The sequence below is a fragment of the Nerophis lumbriciformis genome, linkage group LG05 (genome assembly GCF_033978685.3).
Source record: "Nerophis lumbriciformis linkage group LG05, RoL_Nlum_v2.1, whole genome shotgun sequence".
Taxonomy (NCBI): Eukaryota; Metazoa; Chordata; class Actinopteri; order Syngnathiformes; family Syngnathidae; genus Nerophis; species Nerophis lumbriciformis.
The window spans coordinates 50,591,352-50,611,283 of NC_084552.2; the positions used below are offsets into that span (position 1 = coordinate 50,591,352).

At 40.5% G+C, this 19,932-nt stretch overlaps 1 protein-coding gene and 1 long non-coding RNA gene across 2 annotated transcripts in view; one reads left to right on the top strand and one right to left on the bottom strand.

The window, feature by feature from the left end:
* LOC133606017 (uncharacterized) overlaps positions 1-19,932 on the bottom strand; it is a 176,720-nt gene that overhangs the window by 90,638 nt on the left and 66,150 nt on the right. The gene's annotated exons all lie outside the window — the stretch shown is intronic.
* On the top strand, positions 639-12,890 carry btg1 (B-cell translocation gene 1, anti-proliferative). The gene is made up of 2 exons (XM_061959505.2): positions 639-1,161; positions 8,397-12,890. The coding sequence occupies exons 1-2, from the start codon at positions 1,017-1,019 to the stop codon at positions 8,807-8,809; spliced, it is 558 nt and encodes a 185-aa protein (XP_061815489.1). The 5' UTR covers positions 639-1,016; the 3' UTR covers positions 8,810-12,890.

Genomic DNA, 19,932 nt, shown 5'->3' on the forward strand with positions numbered 1-19,932 from the left:
TTGGGTTGGTGCACTAATTGTAAGGGTATGTTGTGTTTTTTGTGTTGATTTAATAAAAATAAAAAATAAAAACACGATACCGATAATTTAAAAAACGATACTGATAATTTCCGATATTACATTTTAACGCAACATCTCTAATATATATATATATATATGAAATACTTGACTTGGTAAATTCTATCTGTAAATATACTCCTCCCCTCTTAACCACGCTCCCACCACCTCCCGAAATCGGAGGTCTCAAGGTTGGCAAGTATGTGAACGAACCAAGACGCCGTCAGAGGGAACGCGAGCTATGTGACGCGAATGTGTATCAGTCGACCACGTTGTTTACTTAAACATGCGCCTGTGCGTGCAATTGCTCCGCGCTTTCGGCCCACCTCCTCCAAAGCGTGCCAAAGTAGTGGAAGAGTGAAATGCTTGGATCACAACAATCGCAAACAGGCCTGGATTTCAGTTTAAAGTGAGGCGCCGAGCACGGCACGATTGGATTAACGGCGCGGACCGCTTCCGTTTCTTCTCCTCCCACCGTCTATGAACGCAGCACGGCACGCAGTGTTGTGTTTATTTTCAGAGCCGTGACGCGCGCACCGCACTCCTCCTATATGTGGCTCGTCAGATAGCGGCCGGGGCGGCCATTGGTGAACTGTTGTTGCTGTAGCAGCTTGTGTCAGCGCCTTGGAAGGGGAGGGAGAGCGCGAAGAAGGGGGAGGCGGTATAAAAGCGCCCTCCATCCGCGAACGAGCTTCACTCCTGAGGCGGGCAGCGGAGAGGGAGGACTGGAAGAGCACACCCACGCGTACCTGAAGCCCAACCCCCACCCCCCTGCGTGGTATTTACCAACAACAGACATCTGTTGGGCCAAGTCATTTCTTCCAGCGGACCTCGGGCTTACATTGAGCACTAAATGCGCAGAGGAGCCGCCAAGCTCGGATCGAAAGTGGAGAAAAAGAGGCACTTCGAACGTACAGTGACCAAAAAAAGCGCACAGGCCGTGGCCGTTGCCTTCCTCAATGCATACCCTTTGTGCCCGGGGAACCATGAAACCAGAGATCAACGCCGCCGTCGGATTTCTGACGAGATTTCTGCGGGTAAAAGGACACGTAAACGACCGGCAGGTCCAAACGTTCAGCCAGAGCCTACACGACATTTTGTCAGGTGAGCGAACCCCCACACCCCCCACCACACTTTTTTTTTTGTTTTAATTCCCACAAACTCCACAAAGGCCTCGTCAGATGGCTTTCCAACTTTATTTCAGGCGGCAAAAAGCCGGGCGCAAAATTCCGGCTGTTATGCGAGCGAAGGGGGAGTGAAGAAGAAACCTTCTTTGTTCTCGCCGCGTCTCACTTATCAGCGCGCACGGCGTTTGCGCACAAAACCCCGAACCGAAATAGCGCACCAAATGTCCGTCGTGAGCTGCCACTCGACGATTTGTTCGACCAGAGGGCATATTTGGAGCATAGGACGCCAAACGGGGGCGAATGAGCTACTTTGTTGGTAAAGAAGTGAGGGAGCGGGGGCAGGAAGACTGGAACAAGGAAGTGCGCCTCGACGACAACAACAATGACGAGACGCTGCACGATTACGTAATGCTCTCCGCCAAGTCGTTTACTATCAAACACTCCGTCTTCTTGATCACAAGGAGCGCTTTAATGTCTTCAAACATCCATTTGACATATAAAATAACTTTTTCTAAACCAAAATCAATTTTCGGCTGACTTGAAGTGACACATTTGGATATATTCCCTTTTGTTTTAGTCCATCTGGTCACACTTTACTATCATTGTAGTTTATCTATTGTCCTTGTAGACAGTTTATTTATGATCCTTGTAGTTTTTCTATTATCCTTGTAGTTTCTTTAAATATAAACCAAAGTCTTAGATCCCATTTTTTAGAAAATTAAGTTTTTTCCCCCGATGATTCAATACAGTATTGCATTTATAGCTGATGTATTTTGTTGTTTGACAAGAAACAGCGAAAACTATAAACCTTTATTTACCTTAACATCCAAATGTTTACGTTTTTGTATCGATTTAGGATAAACGCGGAGTTAAAAATCTCCATTTTAGGAAATGTAGGTCTACCACATGCCACAATATCCCTTTTAATTACACGGTGGTCTGTGTTGGAGAAGCATAAAAATCATACTTGGCAACTTATTTCGACATATTTTAACAGTGTTACATTTAAAGATTATGTGTTTTTACTGTTTAACAAAAGAAGACATGGTGACAAACATATTAAACATTTGTTTACACTTTTAACATCTTTGTTCCATTCTGGATAATTCAGGTATTTCCCTCCCGATCCTACATGCCAAATTTCCCTTTCAATTACAAAGAGTATCTGATTGTGTTGGATACACATACAAATCATACTTTACAACTTTATTTCCACTTTATTTCCAGCATGTTTCAACACTTAATGCTGATGCGTAATTTGTTGTTATACAAAAATAACAAACATTTATTTACCCATTTTCACACATCGTCATGTGCAAGTTTCTCATAAATTGAATATAAAGCAGGATTAAAATGTTATAATTTCCATTCTAGAGAATTTAGTTTTTTTTATGATGATATTCCTGTATACTATACAACATGTTTCTGCGTGTTTGAACAGTATTTAATGTATAGCTGTTTTTTAGTTGTTTAGCAAATAATAATAACAATAAACCTTTATTTTTGTTTACCATAGTCATTTGCAAGTTTCTTATATGACTTGAATACAAAAGCAGCGTTAGAAAGTTCCACTTTATGTCACATTCTAAAATAGCCATTTTAATTATAGTGAGCGTTTTATAAAGTTTGTTATTTACAACATTTTACTCCGTTAGTATAACAACGTTCAATCTAAAGCTGATAAAAGTCGATTGTTTTTTGGTGCTTTGTTGTTTAACAAGAAAAAAAACACACAAAACTGAACGTAGGTTTGCCAAGAAAATACATCTAAACATGTTAAACTATATTCTATGACTTCAAATAAATTAAATTGTGACTACTATTAGGGTCTTTTCCCCCGAACACGTTCCAAAGTGGGCACTCTAAACCTGCCATACATCTGCTTCATTCCATGTATGGAACAGCAGACGATGGCCTACATTCCCACCATAAGGGCCCCGCTTATCCAGCTGTACGTTTGAGCTGGGACGCGGGTTAACTCCTTCCAAACTGGAGCCAAAGCAACAGTTTGCAGTGCTTAATGTTGCCAGTACACCATAACTATGAGGATTGTTCATTACAGGATTTAGATGGTGGGCAATAAAGACCTCATCAGTGTTTCATCTTTGTTTGGTTAATTAAAAAACGTAGAGGCGAAGTGTGTGTCGTCTTTGTTGGAGGTTGGTTGAAGGGGGGTTCGTGTAAACAGACAAAAGTTTCCGCAAAATGGCGTCTGCTGTGAGGGGGTGGTGTTTTGGTGGAGCCTATAGCGGGACATTGAAGACGGGGGCAGTCGCAGCGTCATCGGGGGTGGGGGGAAACTGGAAAGGGGGGGGGGCCTGATCCACATAGTTGAGTCAACATGCAGAAGCTCTCGGTTCTGCTTTGGTTTGTCGACCTGGTGGTTTATCAACAGTCACCACGCCAGGCGGGCCCTAACAAGCTCACCTCAAGGATGGCTTGACGCAAATAAACAGCCCTCTTTTTACACGAACCGCCCTCACACTTCTCCTCCTCCCCCGGTTTTTTAAGAATAGGTCGAGTTGATCCTGATCCCATCTGCTCCAGGGTTTGTTGGAGGTTGTCTTTTGTGGCTGAAGGTCTGTCAAGCAGTCTCCTTTTTTTCTTCTCATCAGGGAGGGAGGCGTTATTATCCCTGTGCTTACATGCAGGTGGCCTACAGGCCCCTCACCCGAATACCGGCCTACTTCACTTACAGCACAATGGCGTAAATGGGAATTCGATAAAAGTTAGCCCCGCCTTTTGCTTTGTTCATTAGTCTATGAGGAGTAGAATGTTTAGTCAACACTTTTTGTGATTGTAACATCCCCTGAAAAACTACCGAAGAGAACTGAAAGTGGCGTCAGTCCATCGCAAGTTTACACTTCCTTGCAAAACTTCAACAAAAACAGGACCCTGTCCCTTTAAGAGGCGGAGCCAAGCATCTCAGATGACTGGCTCAGACTTCAACTCTTGGTGTTTTTGTTCAGCCCGTCATGGGGGACTTTGTGACACTGACGGCAGCCGGGGGAAGGGATTGGGCATTTCAATAGACTTCTTTTTTTGTCACGTACGCCCAGGGCGCCACCAGCCGCCTGTTTATGGCTGCTTATCAGGACCATAACAGGTGGTGCTGTTTTTCTTTCTGCTGCACCCTGAGAATAACTGTACTTAGGTTGGATTCCAGACTGGATTTACACAACAAAAGAATACCAGAGAAATCAAGCCAAAATTTGGGAGTATTGGGGCTGGGTGATTAGGCCAAAGATCCATATCGCAATATAAGAACAGGTCTCTTGCAATAACAATATGTACCACTAGAACTGTCCCGATCCTGATCATGGGACCGGATCAGGTGTCGATATTTACTTTTACACCTTTTATTTACGGATCGGCTAATGAGTAGGCCTGGGATGATAACAAATTTATCGCCGATAAATGATATTATTGCCATTATTATTTTTAAATCAAATTAACCACTGATGTAATGGTAATACATGAAAATAATGCAAGTATACACATTCAAATGCAATACACCTGTATTCCTCGTATATTTTAACATTGTAATTGAAATGTAAACTTTTAAATACCAAATTCAATTGAACAACCAAATACAAATAAAAATACTCTGTAAGCAAAATGTTGCACTTGAATAAAAATCATAACCAAAATAAGTCAAATAGATTGTCTGTTAAGGTGGGGTGGGGGACCCTCAAGTATACATAACTTAAACAATAAATAAAATGGCTAAATAAAGTTATTGTGACCAAAATGATCATGGTTATCATTATTATTCTGGTATTGTTTAATGTGCTCATAAAGTAATTTTACACTCATTAAAATAGTTTTAACCAAGTTGAATTTTTTTAATAACTAAAATAAACAGTCACACAATAGACTTTCTTGGCAGAGGAGACAGCAAATATCGTTCTGGCTTCATAAAAGCCGTATTATTTTTATTTGTGTGTTTAAATATATTGATCTTTTTCCATTTAAATTTGTAAACGTTTTGGGATGTTTTGTAATAAATGTAAATTGTGTGATCAGTAGTTTCACTTCCGGTTTATGGGATGTCACGCAAGTTCACTTCCTGTTGTATGGAGTCAGTGTTTGTTTCCATATGACACTGTGGAGTTTATATCGATAACTGCAAAAACAGCACATCCTGTATGTTTAATGTGAATACTGTTACTCAGTTGTTTAGACAGTAATGTGTTTATACAAGTTTAGATCAGGGAATGACGTTTACATGTTAGCATTTAAGCTAGCTAACACTAGCTGGTCTCAAACTCTCCATAATTTAGTTGATGAAGATTTTTCGATAATTTTAATTTAGTACGGTAATAACCGCCAGGAGTTTTACAGTGGTTCATTTGTTGTACAAACGACCGTAGCTGCTGAAACCAATGCACAGGAGTGTCGCTCTTGTAATCCGTTACCGTGCATACACATTACGATTATGGCGATTATCGAGGCTCGCAAATTTACCGGCTGAATTTTCATTTATTGTCCGGTTAATTGACTTATCGAATATCGGCTCAGGCCTACTAATGACCTGCTTATCCCAGCCGATCTTGAGATTGTACTCACGTGAAAGAGCCCTTCAAAAGTGATGCATGCTCAAAGAGACATAATTACACTTCCCTATTTCTTGTTACACGCATGCAGGAGTTGCATGAATTCCAGGAGGGTGTGTGTCTTGCCAGAACATCAGGCTCAAATTCGAGAGCAAGCTGCAATGGACGCGTCGTCTATCCACAGTGCGAAGTCGCTTCTAAGATACTAAACCTCATCACCATGGCGGAAAATAAACTACGTTTTTTCCAAGTCACTGGAAGACTAGAGGAAAATGAATGACCTTTAGCACGCACACACACACACACACACACACTGAGTAGGACAACACAAAAAGCTAACCGCTAAAGCTTCAAAGCCAAATAGGGGTGATTGAACCAGATGTCGATACTATCAATACCTCGTATGGTATCAGGGTATGAACGATGTGGTTAGTTTTCTTCTTTCTTTTTCATTATTACGAAACAATTTATTGGGTTGTTTTCATTTTTGTTTACAAAGTCAGGAAGGCTCTATCTGCGTCCTGTACAGGAAGGTTTTGAGGGCAAAACCTAAAAGATTTAAATGGGAGCAAATAGTAGGTTTTGCTTTTGTTTAGGTATTGCGCACTAGCCACTTTGATGTGTCAACAAATTGGAAGAAACATTCAATATCACAAATTGAATACATCTTTTGACACCAGCAAATTATAGATCTAATAAGATAAGTTTATACAAATCTGTTACTTTAGTTAATTGCTATAAAACATTTTCACTTCTACAAACGTTTGTATAATCTATTGTCAAAGTATCGCATCGGGACGTAAAATCGGATCAAATCTGAAGCCAAAAAATGGGGTCGGGATTCCAGGCCAAAAATGTAGGTCAGGACATCCTATATCACAATATATTCTTTGGTATATAAATTATGATGGCGCAATTTCACAACAAGTGACAGATTGCTCTTCCCTTAGCTGCTGACATATACAGTAACTAATTACGTTTTTTTCCAGTTTTCGGGCGTGTTCCTTTGTGTAGCTGCTGCATTATTCTCTCTCTAGATTATTATTCATTTAATTGCTAATTTCCTATTCATAGCTGGCTACTTTCCGCTGTAACACGTTTGCAGACACACTTCTGTTTAAGTGTACTGAGCACTTATTCTCCTGTTGTACATTCAAGCTAGCTTAGCGGATAGCATGGCTTCTAATGACGCCTCCTGCTCACTGCGTAGTAAGAAATGCAATTTATTTGCCGCCATGGAGGTCTCGATTAGTAACTTGGAAGTGGCTCCACACTGTGGACAGACATACTTTTGCCACACAAGCTAACCCTCTGTCAAGACACTTACGATAGGGTGATATAATTATAATATTCCATATTTATATGATTTATATCGTGTATTGATTCTATCGCGCGGCCGTGGGGTGTAGTCACACTGGGCTAACCATAGCGTGTTAGGGCCCACTTCAGACCTTAAGTTTGGGCTAGTGCGAGTGCTCTGAGCCATGCTATAGTATAGCCTTTCCACAATTGGAATAGGTGTACGTGGAGCACAGCCCGATTGCCTACCCTTGTACATGCATGTCATAAACAAACAAACTGTGATGCAGTCGCTCCTCCCAGCTTAATGTTAACTGGCAAGTTTCAAAACAGTGACACTAAAAACACCCAAAATAATTAAAAGGTCCAACCCATGGCAACCTTGCTCATTTATACCGGTAGGCGTAATAAAGAAATTTCACAATGCGATTGCTCGTCTCTCGCAAGTAATTTATGACAATCGTTTGGGCAACTGCTCAAAAAGTGGCACCACAAAACCTAACTCCCAGCTTAATGATAACTGGCAAAGTTTCAAAACAGTGATAATACAAAGACTCAAAATAATTAAAAGGTAAAACGCACGGCAACCTTGCTCATTTATAGGCGTAATAGAGAAATTTCATAATGCGATTGCTCGTGTCTCTCAAGTAATTTATGACAATCGTTTGGTCAACTACTCAAAAAGTGGCACCACAAAACCTACCGTATTTTTCGGATTATAAATCGCTCCGGAGTATAGGTCGCACCAGCCGAAAATGCATAATAAAGAAGGAAAAAAACATATAAGTCGCACTAGAGTATAAATCGCATTTTTGGGGGGAATTTATTTGATAAAATCCAACACCAAGAATAGACATTTGAAAGGCAATTTAAAATAAATAAAGAATAGTGAACAACAGGCTGAATAAGTGTACGTTATATGAGGCATAAATAACCAACTGAGAACGTGCCTGTTATGTTAACGTAACATATTATGGTAAGAGTCATTCAAATAACTATAACATATAGAACATGCTATACGTTTACCAAACAATCTGTCACTCCTAATCGCTAAATCCCATGAAATCTTCTTCCTCGGTGTCGCTTCTAAACAACTCTGCCAACTCCAAAGGTAGACAATGCGTCGCTTCCTCTTCTATCGGTACGTCGCTTACGTCAGAGTCATCGTCAGTTGCAGTTCCAATTATTCCAGCCTTTCTGAATCCGGACAGGATGGTTTCGGTTGTCACTGAAGCCCATGCTTTGTCGATCCATCCAATTATGAAAAACTATGAAAAAAACTGCGATTTATAATCCGAAAAATACGGTAATTGCTAGCCGAACTCAGTCCGCATTGTCCTCTTCTTTGTCCTCACAGAACAATACAAGCACCACTGGTTCCCAGACCGTCCCTGCAAAGGCTCAGGCTACCGCTGCATCCGCATCAACCACAAGATGGACCCGTTGGTGGGGCAGGCGGGCCAGCGCATCGGCCTGACTATCCAGCAACTCTACCTGCTTCTGCCCAGTGAGCTCACACTATGGGTGGACCCTTTCGAAGTGTCCTATCGCATCGGCGAGGACGGCTCCATCTGCGTCCTGTACGAGTCGCAGCCCATTCCGGCGGCCATGCCAGGGATGGCCGTGGCCAGCTCGCCATCGGGAAGCGGCAGCACGATGAGCCCCATGAGCCCCATGGTGGACAGTCACATCAGCTGCAAGGAGGAACTGATGGTGATGGGCAGAACCAGTCCCTCCAAAGCCTACAACATGATGACTGTGTCCAGTTAAGGGGGCCGCGCAGCCACACCGGGCCTATTTGTCATTCAGGGTCACACCTTGGCCAGTTGGATGAATTTGACCGGATCAGGGCGAGCCTTTTTAAAAGCTAAGAATATGAAATGAAATAGTGAAAGAAGAAAAAAGCAAAAGAAAAAGCAGAGGATGTGCCCTATCATCCAGGTGATGGAAACCTTGTAGGTTTGATAACCCCCACCCCCCATTATCATCTGTTCTGTTGTGTCATTGGATCAGCTGGGTACTCCTATTTTAGGAGAGGCTTTGTGGAGATGGAACTGTTGGGGCAGCTACACATCCCGACCAGGACTTACCTTAACCCCTTCGACTGTAAACATGGTGATCAGCTTCAACCCTGAAGAGGCTGTCAACAATGACTTTGCACTTTTCTTACTTGTGGTTACTATGGGTACAAGCTAAATACACCACAGCAACAAAAAAACACGCCAAATTGTACGGAATTTTCCCTTGATATTCAAAGTTTTGAGGACGCTTAGTTGAGGAGGAAGTTGAGGGTTTAGCCAGTCCAGATAAAGACAGTGTCTATTTTTGGTCATATCTTTTGCACCACAGGGAGTCTTCACCTGCTGGCGACTGGAGCTAACACCCTCCATGTCCCCCTCTTCGATTCAACTCGGGGTCTAACGTTTGCGACACCTGCTACCTATGGATACCAGCGTGTCCCCCGCACCCTCCCATCGACCATGTAGCTTTCCAGGGGGAGGGCACAAATTCCCTCCCTCCCCCTCGATTTAATGAATGTCGTTGAAATTCACAATCAAGTTGCCCCCCTTTTCCGTCGCCACCCTTCTCCTTTCTCGCCAAAATTCAAAGTGTAGCCAAGATGGAGGAGCCAATTCTAGCCAAATTTGTTAGAATTGACATTGAATGCACTTTGACGTTAGATTGTGTGGGATGTGTACTTTTTTTAGAGCTAATCGCCTGCATTCCATCCATTCGAATGTCATTTTTTACCCTCCTCTTCTGTTTTTAGTCATACTGTAGCTCCAATGGTGCGACAGACGGCCGTATATCAAATAACCATGGGACTCTGGATTAAAGCATTTTTTTTACACTGTATCTGTGAACATTTCAGAGCTTTTAATTCAAGGCTGTATTCACACTTGTGGTTCGGGTAGTCTAAAAATGAAAAAAAATAAGGATTCTTGGTGCGCACTTGGGGCCGTTAGCTTAGCGTTCACACTGGTATTTTTGTCATGGGACCAAAGGCTGCACAGCAAAAACATGCATGAAGTAAGGACTTGATTGGACAGCTTTCATGACACGTTATGTAGCTAAAATATTACAAACCAAAATGCAGTCTGCTGGGTTGAAAAGTATAGCAGGGCTATTAAACTATTCAATCAGTTAAATCTTAGTAAAGACTAACATTTTTGTAAGAGATTCCTACAAATACTAAAGCGCTGTCATATAGACGATCCTTGACTAGCTTTTCTGCAGTAGGTTCTTTAAGAACAGCAGAACGCTTCTGTGATAGAGGAACTAGGACCAGTATAAGCCTTTTTGGCAAAGTAAAACTTTTAAAGAATGGCAGATCCTTGCATTGACATTTTAAGCTCCTGAGCAAAGGACACTGGTGTTTCGCTAAAAAAGTTGCAACTCTGACAAAAGAAGTCCACTAAATAGGTTGAGGAATATACAAAATAAGAATAGTGAAGGAAGACCATGGCTCTTTGGCACCTAGAATTTAGTTGAATAGCCCTGAAGTCCGTTATTTTTGTATTTCCTAGCTTAGATCGGAGAAATTGCTTATAAAATACACAATTGAAGCGCACCTTTGTCACACACTCAGGAAGAGAGAGCAGGGCAGAGAGACAGCACTTTCAACATATTCTCACTTTTTAAACACTGATCAGTGTAGCGTTGGCAATTGAGCCCAACTGGAACAGAACCGCACCAGACTTGACTTAAGCGGTCTCGATACACACCTGACTTAACAAAGTGTACTACAAGAGCGAACGCACCAGGGTTTGTTTCAACCGAACCAACCATGACAAGTGTGAACACACCCTCAGATGGTTTGCATGAAGTTGACAGGAGGTTTATCCCCCAAAAAGGTCTGGCTCAGTGATGGTTGTGGTCATTCATTGTCACTTTTAAAGCAACACCAGGCCTCGTCAGCCTTCCATTTCACCTACACCTCTGAGATCTTTTAGGAGCTTTGGAGGTGCATTGCCTTACCTCTCGTCGTGAACTATGAGCCATTAGTGATTTTGAAGACGCAGAATGGCGCTCTCTACTGCCCACATAGCCCAGCCTGGCATCTCCTCTCGACCGGGCTTCGAGTGCCTCAAGTGCCACATATCACCCCCTCAGCCAGCACAATGCTTGTCAGACCCCCCACCCTCCAGTGGATGCAGGTAGACCTAATGTGACATATCATCATCCATCACCCGCATGGGAGGAAGGCCGGTATGGGTGTTTTGTGATAAAGGAGTCGGGCAGGGTCAGAGCTGGACTCTTGTCCAGGGCAGCTAAAATCCCTCTGGCCCTCCCCGCTCCAGACTTCTTCAGCATCCCGAGCCCAGCCTTCCATTGTCCCTCAGCGGTGATGGATAAATAAACCAGCACACACTCGCCCAATGGTGAGCTCACGCTGCACTCAAAGGTGGGTGGCGGGGGGGCGGGGGGATTGCCGTAGCAACTTGAAAAGAAGGAAGAGAAATGATTGAGCGTACTATACTGTTGTCTAGTTTTCATCTCACTGGATCGCGCTGCATTTATTTACTGAGTAGCATCTTTGTTTACATGCCTATGAAAGGATGTGGTGGCTGCACCCCGCCCCCAGCCCCAGGTTCCGGGAGCAGATGCCGGGGGCGGCGACATGCAGTAGTCTTGTCAGTCGCTGGTCCGAACGTTTAAAGCTCGCCTAAGCCTGAAAAGATGGGTAATGGAGCTATAGCCTTTGACGCACTGCACCCCCCCTCCTACACACACCACCTGTTATTTTACATTCGCTGCAAATACTGAAAAACGAAGAGCTGGCTGGGACGGGAGTTTTAGTGTCCACTTGTCGCCTTTCTCGCTCTCATTCTTTTACGGTCACACTGGTTGCTCTTTCCCTCCCTGACACATTGTCTCTTCTCGTCATTAACTTTTATCAGACCCCAAATTTGACACACATTTAAAAAAAAAAAAATAAGACACCAAATCCCCTTGGGTCGCCTGTACCACCACCAACGGAAAAATGGCTTAACGTCCTCAGTACGATTTAAATGGCATCCATTCACGCTCGTGCGCACATAGCTTAAAGAGTGCTTTGGGTTCAAAGAAAAAAGTCAAGAGGTAAAATAGCACATAAAATGCACTAAAACGTCAAGTTTTTTTCTTCTGGAGACGCAAGGAGTCTCTCCTGGAATGTATTGCCAAACTCAGGCCTGGGACATTGAATAATAAAGACTTACTGAAAGCTTGTTAAGTGTGTTTTAAGACGTGACACAGGAAGGGAACAGCCGTTTTGTTGTTATGAATATTGTCATCGACTAGTTGAATTATTGCCACTTTCACATACGATGGTGTTTTACATATTGTAGAATGTATTGTAACTGTACAAGCAATGGTAGAGTGCATAACATTACACATGGGAAGTGCCAATAATTGCTATCCTTGAAGTGTTTTTTCCTTTTTTGCTCGTCATCTTTTAACATGGGTAACACTTTTTTTGTAAGTGAAGCCATTTTTGAAGGGTGTGTTGGCAAGGACCAAAGTTGTTTTGGGTTTTTATTTAAAAAAAAAAAAAGTTACCATGATCAGTAATCATAGACATATTCTCTGTTTTTTATTTGTTTTTTTTTGTTTTTTCTCCTTTTTTCTATTTACTTACAAAAGCAGAAAAATAGACAAAAAAAATCTGAGCTTACCCAAGAAGAAAAGCTTGTGATCTCATGTTATTGTGTTGAGTTTATTTTTTTTCTCTCTGGGTATGTTGTGATGAACTGCTGTAAATTTGTACAGTTCATGTAAATTGATTGTGCGGAAGTTGTACAGATTTCTATATTTTGAAAGAAAAAGGTTTTTTTCTCTGTAATAAAAGATTTCCTATCTTGGCATCATAGATCACGTGTGCGCTCTTTATTATATGAATGCTTCTAGAGCAGTGATGTGAAGGTTGCTAACGAGTTGAGTCTTATGATTGTCAGTTTTAAGTGAACGATGAGAACTGATTACCATTTGTTAGTCGTTGGTTTGCAAGCAATTTTTATATTAAAATGGCTCATGCTGCCACAGTACATGCACGCGCACTTTTCCTGCTGTACCAGGAAGGAAGAAATATTAGTACTTAAAATAAAGTTGCTCAGTATGTAGGGTAATATACAGTTTTGTATTCAAATGTTTTATCATGCCATTTAATTCTTATTTGTATTTGTATCTGTATTGTTAAGATGTAACAGTAAAGTCTGCATTGACATTATCTGGAGCAAGCACACTTTATTGTGCCACAAAGTTTTATAGTGAAGGGACACATCTAAATATCTCATTGCAAATCATGGGGATTTGGCAGCATCTAATTAAATGTATACAATATAAACGCAAGCCAAATTAAATTACAATAATATTTCAAAATGATTTCCACCAATGGAATAAATGTTGGTGGGATATGTAAATTTTAATTATTCCAAGATATACAGTATCTCACTGCATAACTTAATATTTGAGCTTATGTAAAAATGATAACGAGCCAGTCTTTTGAACAGCTCTTTGATAGGAACAGCTCCTCCAGATTTAAAAGAACCACAAATCACATCTTTACTTTGTCATTTTGTCTGCTGTATTTATTACGTGTATTTATCGCAAAAAAAAAATTAAAATGATAATATCCACAGTTTTCACTCACCTGGTGGCAAAAAATGTATGTACAACTCAACAAATGTTACAAACCAAAATGCAATTTAATGTAGTTAACTTTAATGTTCTGCTAATGTTACCAGTTTAGATTTGCCAAGCAGACTTTTAAAGAGTGCCCTTGTCACACACACACAGAGAGAGACAGTACTTCAATGCATTTTTTCCTACATATTTGTTATGTCTGCATGCTTTTTGCGCTTATTGTTTACACCTTTGTTTGAAACAGACTGCTTTAGTATTTACATCGTCTGCTAACTTGCACACCTTTCACATTGAAACATGTGTCTGAATGATGCTTAACTGCACAGCCAATGTTCTGGCTAAACTTTTGGAAAATTTTCATGAGCTATTTCCTGCTCTCTATTTGAAATAAAACAGCGTTCCATCCTCCGCTTAGAATGAAACAACTTGTTCTTCTACCACTTCAATCAAACGGCATCATTTCCGTATGCGCGGAAGTCCAAAAGTGTTGGTCGAATTGTCTGACTTTGCAAAATAAATAAATAAATAAAGCTGTGTTTTGGTTAAGAAGGCAACCTTTGGCTGCACGCTGGTTGCCTAGCAGCCACGTGGGCTGAAAGAGAGGGCCAATATTTTATATTTCATAAACTGTGCATTAAATCAAGTTTTGGCATCATATATTCTCTTTAAGATTTTATAAAATTACTTAAGTTTTTTCCGGAAGCATTAGTTTCTTTTTGTAAAGTCAAGTAAAAACCTATTGTATGTTGTTGAAATATATTTTTTCACTTATTGAGATTTTTTTGTCGATCATTTCTTTATCTCCCCCCAGTGAACAATAATATTAATAAGAATCATATTTACAATAACCGTCCTTCTTTTTGACATGCTAGTTTTGTTCTAAAACATGATCTTGTACTGATAAGAGTCCATAAAATAAAGACTCCGGCTAAACGAGCCACATTTAACAGGAACATCTTGCAACCCTCCCCTTCCAACATTGACTCATCTCCTAAATATAAATATTTGATAGCTGTCAGAACATGTTAGAGGATCCTAACCCCCGCTCTGTTTTGTTTATCAACACTGATTCTCAGTGAGTTTATGCCTTCACTTTAATACATTAATGATGATGTAATGAGTGCGGAAAGATAAGGTATGAGAGTAAATAAAGTAATAATTAGCCACGACAGCACGAGAAGGGACAGATATTGAGTCACATGATTGAATCCAAACCATGCTAGAACGTATGAGGTGTGACAGTTAAAGACGGGGACATTTTGTACTCATTTAAACTTGCAGGTGTGCACGTACAGGATGTGTTTGTACACACTTGCTTGTGCACACGTTGTCGAGCAATGAGGGACTTTGCCTTATCTAGCACGCTTCAAACTAGCGAGAGTACAGTAGGTGTGCTCACGTCCCAAACGTTGTAAATCAGCAGTGACATTTGACAACAATTGGCCGAGAGCGCTTCAGACTAGACAATAACAACGGGGGAGGTTGCGCAATATGTCCTAAAGCTGGTAGCAGCACTGAAACTAGGTCAGCTGCAGCACGTCCGTGGATCCTTTGCGGACGTGGAAACACAAAATCCCAATGAACTAAAAAAAACGTTTTTAGTCGGGGGTTTTTTCGCTAGTTGCGTTACATTAAAGTTAGTTTAAGTCCAGTCTTGTGTTGGATGTAAAAGGGTCACGTAACCCCCCCCCCATTTATCTCATCCTCCGTCTATCTTTATCCCCTCTTTCTCCCAGCTGTCACCAGTCGGATCCCTCCCGGGGAAGGATCAATTCCCACCGGGTTTGCAATTTCAGGGCCACTTGCCTTTTCTGACTAAGGTTTAGAGACATGATGATGTGAGTCTACTTTTGTCTTGGCCTGTTGATACTTTTGGTATAAACAAACAAGTACAGGCTTGTTTCAAACACGGAGCATTGTATTTCACGTCCGACTCGTTTCAAGGAAAAAACTGTGAAGTGTCTAGCAAAGTCTAGTCCAGCACGGTACGAATGACGTAATGCATTGTTTCTTAACTATTGTTGGAGCGCCAAAAATATCTGTTTCTCAGTTGTAATACACTTTTCCACCACTTGTGGCAGTAATGCATCAGCCAGTTGACTGAGTTTTGATTGATTGATTTAAACTTTTTAGGGATGTCCGATAATGGCTTTTTGCCGATATTCGATATTCCGATATTGTCCAACTCTTTAATTACCGATACCGATATCAACCGATATATGCAGTCGTGGAATTAACACATTATTATGCCTAATTTGGACAACCAGGTATGGTGACGATAAGGTACTTTTTAAAAAAATTAATAAAATAAGATAAATAAATTAAAAACATTTTCTTGAATAAAAAAGAAAGTAAAACAATATAAAAACAGTTACATAGAAACTAGTAATTAATGAAAATGAGTAAAAATTAACTGTTAAAGGTTAGTACTATTAGTGGACCAGCAGCACGCACAATCATGTGTGCTTACGGACTGTATCCCTGCAGACTGTATTGATATATATTGATATATAATGCAGGAACCGGAATATTAATAACAGAAAGAAACAACCCTTTTGTGTGAATGAGTGTGAATGAGTGTGAATGGGGGAGGGAGGTTTTTTGGGTTGGTGCACTAATTGAAAGTGTATCTTGTGTTTGTTATGTTGATTTAATAAGAAAAATAAATAAATAAATAAATAAAATAAAAAAACGATACCGATAATAAAAAAAAACGATACCGATAATTTCCGATATTACATTTTAACGCATTTATCAGACATCTCTAAAACTTTTATTAGTAGATTGCACAGTACAGTACATATTCCGTACAATTGACCACTAAATGGTAACACCCGAATAAGTTTTTCAACTTGTTTAAGTCGGGGTCCACGTTAATCAATTCATGGTAACACATGAGTGACACATGAGTGACACATGACACACTCAAACAATCAGAAGAATATATGGAGCAAAAGTCAGATACCAGATTTTTCGGAGAATAAGTCGCTCCGGCGTATAAGACGCACCGGCCGAAAATGCATGATAAAGAAGGAAAAAAACATATAAGTCGCACTGGAGTATAAGTTGCATTTTTTGGGGAAATTTATTTGATAAAACCCAACACCAAGAATAGACATTTGAAAGGCAATTTAAAATAAATAAAGAATAGTGAACAACAGGCTGAATAAGTGTACGTTATATGACGCATAAATAACCAACTGAGAACGTGCCTGGTATGTTAACGTAACATATTATGGTAAGAGTCATTCAAATAACTATAATATATAGAACATGCTATACGTTTACCAAACAATCTGTCACTCCTAATCGCTAAATCCCATGAAATCTTATACGTCTAGTCTCTTACGTGAATGAGCTAAATAATATTATTCGATATTTTACGGTAATGTGTTAATAATTTCACACATAAGTCGCTCCTGAGTATAAGTCGCACCCCCGGCCAAACTATGAAAAAAACTGCGACTTATAGTCCGAAAAATACGGTAAATTAATGATTAATAACTTGTGTTCATCATAAATCTCTTTTGCAGCATATTGAATTATTGATTTTTGTAATGACCCTTGTTTTTACCATGAGTTGATTAACGTGGACCCCGACTTCAACAAGTTGAAAAACTTATTCGGGTGTTACCATTTAGTGGTCAATTGTACGGAATATGTGCTGTACTGTGCAATCAACTAATAAAAGTTTCAATCAATCAATCAATCAAAAAAGGCAGGTTGTTGTATGTGCTGGTTTATGTGTTAATGCTTTCATATCATTTGACATGTTAAACTGTAATTAGTTTAGATATTATTATCTAATACGAGTAAAATCAAAAGTAAGATTATTAGTTTAGGGTTAATATTTGAGTGGACCAAGGACAACTTAGAAGTTGGAGTATGGCGTAAACTGTACCAAAATACGTACAAACCACACTGCGTGCGCGTGGCTTTACTTAAATTAGGCAAAATGAGACTCCGCACTTGCAATGTGTTTCACTGTTTCTCTCCTTTTGGCACTTACACGGCCTAACTCCCCTCCTTTCTGATTGGTCACTTTATGACAATAAAAATGGGACCTATTACCTCCCTGCTTGGCACTCAGCATCAAGGGTTGGAATTGGGGGTTAAATCACTAAAAATGATTCCCGGGCGCGGCACCGCTGCTGCCCACTGCTCCCCTCACCTCCCATGGGGTGAACAAGGGGATGGGTCAAATGCAGAGGACAAATTTCACCACACCTAGTGTGTGTGTGTGTGTGACAATCATTGGTACTTTAACTTAACTTTAACATCACAACGTCACATTACATTAAACACCAACTGTCTCCTGGTCAGATCCAATCTGAAGGAACTTTTACAGTCAAACTGTCCCTTTTGAAGAAGAGAGTCTAAAGTTTAGACAAAATAAGCCATTATAGCATTCCTTATGAGATACAGTGCATAAGGAAAAAGACACACACAAACTCGATCACATTGTTAAGCAATTTGCCCATATATGTCCCATATATGTATTACCTTGTGGCAGTCGCCACAGGTTAAACAACATTATAAACTGGGCATTTGAATATATACATTTTCTTTAAACATTTTGCAATGCACGGACACTTCACCTTTCAGGTGATATATGAGCTCCCGTCTATTGCAATCATGTTCCACAAAACATTGACTATATTATTTGTTTTAAAATGAAGAGTTTGAGGTTTAAGCAACAGGCTGTGTGTTGCAGGAGCCTCTTCTGCTGTGTTTAGTGAATATATGGCAGCTAGAAGAAATATACTGTGTTTTATGTCCATTTTGTTCCATTAAAATTATTTGTTAGCCTGTCAATGAGCTGGCCCATTGTATGTTAGTAAGCATTAAGCTACCGGCATTCGCACCAACCCTTATCCTGTATAACCGTATTGCTTTTTTCAGTTTATAACAAACTGTATTCTTCATTTAACATGGTTTCTACATGTGGTTTATGTGCACGTCATGTGTATGTTAATGTACTTTCCGTTGTGTGTCTCTTGTGGAGACTATCAACAAAGTTGTTGTTTTTTCATCTCTAATTTAAAAGACTGTTTACATATTTGGTAAACTAAATTTCAACATTCAGGGAGGATAAAATAATATAGTGTATGCCATTAAAACTGGGGTGTACAAAGTGCAGCCTGTGTTTCATTGTAGTAATACGCCTAATTGAAAATTGAGCAAAACTAATAAGGAAAAAAATCCATCCATCCATCCATTTTCTACCGCTTATTCCCTTTGGGGTCGCGGGGGGCGCTGGAGCCTATCTCAGCTACAATCGGGCGGAAGGCGGGGTACACCCTGGACAAGTCGCCACCTCATCGCAGGGCCAACACAGATAGACAGACAAAATTCACACTCACATCCACACACTAGGGCCAATTTAGTGTTGCCAATCAACTTATCCCCAGGTGCATGTCTTTGGAAGTGGGAGGAAGCCGGAGTACACGGAGGGAACCCACGCAGTCACGGGGAGAACATGCAAACTCCACACAGAAAAATCCCGAGCCCGGGATTGAACCAATATTTGTTGATAACAGTTACTAATAGCACAGATTTGTTTTTAAATATTTGTATAACGTTTTTTTAAGATCTGTTTAAATCGCTGAGTATGCTAATTATATGATGGCGACATATGGACACATTTTATCACATAAAGTAGGTCTATATAATACACTGCAATTACCTGGGGAGCTTATATCCAGTTTGCTTTAATAACATCAAGTTGTTCGAAGTTGTTGTTAAAGATTTTTGACATGTTTACATGACATCATAATAAATAGTGATGATTACATGACATCGTAATAAATGGTGATGTCATCGTTTAATAGGTTGTAGTACAAAACATGTGTATGAGATGACAAAATACAATAATATTGGCTTATTTTGTCCAAAGACACTAATCTCCTTCAGAAGGGACACACAACAGGAGACATTAGACGTTTAAAGTAACAAATGTGAAGTGAAGTAAATTACATTTATATAGCGCTTTTTCTCAAGTGACTCAAAGCGCTTTACATTGTGAAACCCAATATCCAAGTTACATTTAAACCAGTGTGGGGGCTTCCCCCCCCCCCCCCCCCCGCTTTTGGGTTCTGATGGACGGCAAAGCTCGAGACATTCCGCGATGTTGACGTTCAGCAGCTGATATTATGTATCTCCAATAGCAGGACCGCGTTGACCTGCTTCTGCTCCTTTGGAAAGATCAAACAAACGGGTGTGGTTTGCTTTACTACAACTCCTTTTATCATGTCCGCAAAGTCCACACT

What these genes read in the sequence shown, in the direction of transcription:
- btg1 (XM_061959505.2), top strand. Translation starts at nt 1,017, where the DNA reads ATGCATACCCTTTGTGCCCGGGGAACCATGAAACCAGAGATCAACGCC. An exon ending in CCTACACGACATTTTGTCAG is followed by an intron (nt 1,162 to 8,396) that starts GTGAGCGAACCC and finishes TTGTCCTCACAG; the next exon opens with AACAATACAAGCACCACTGG.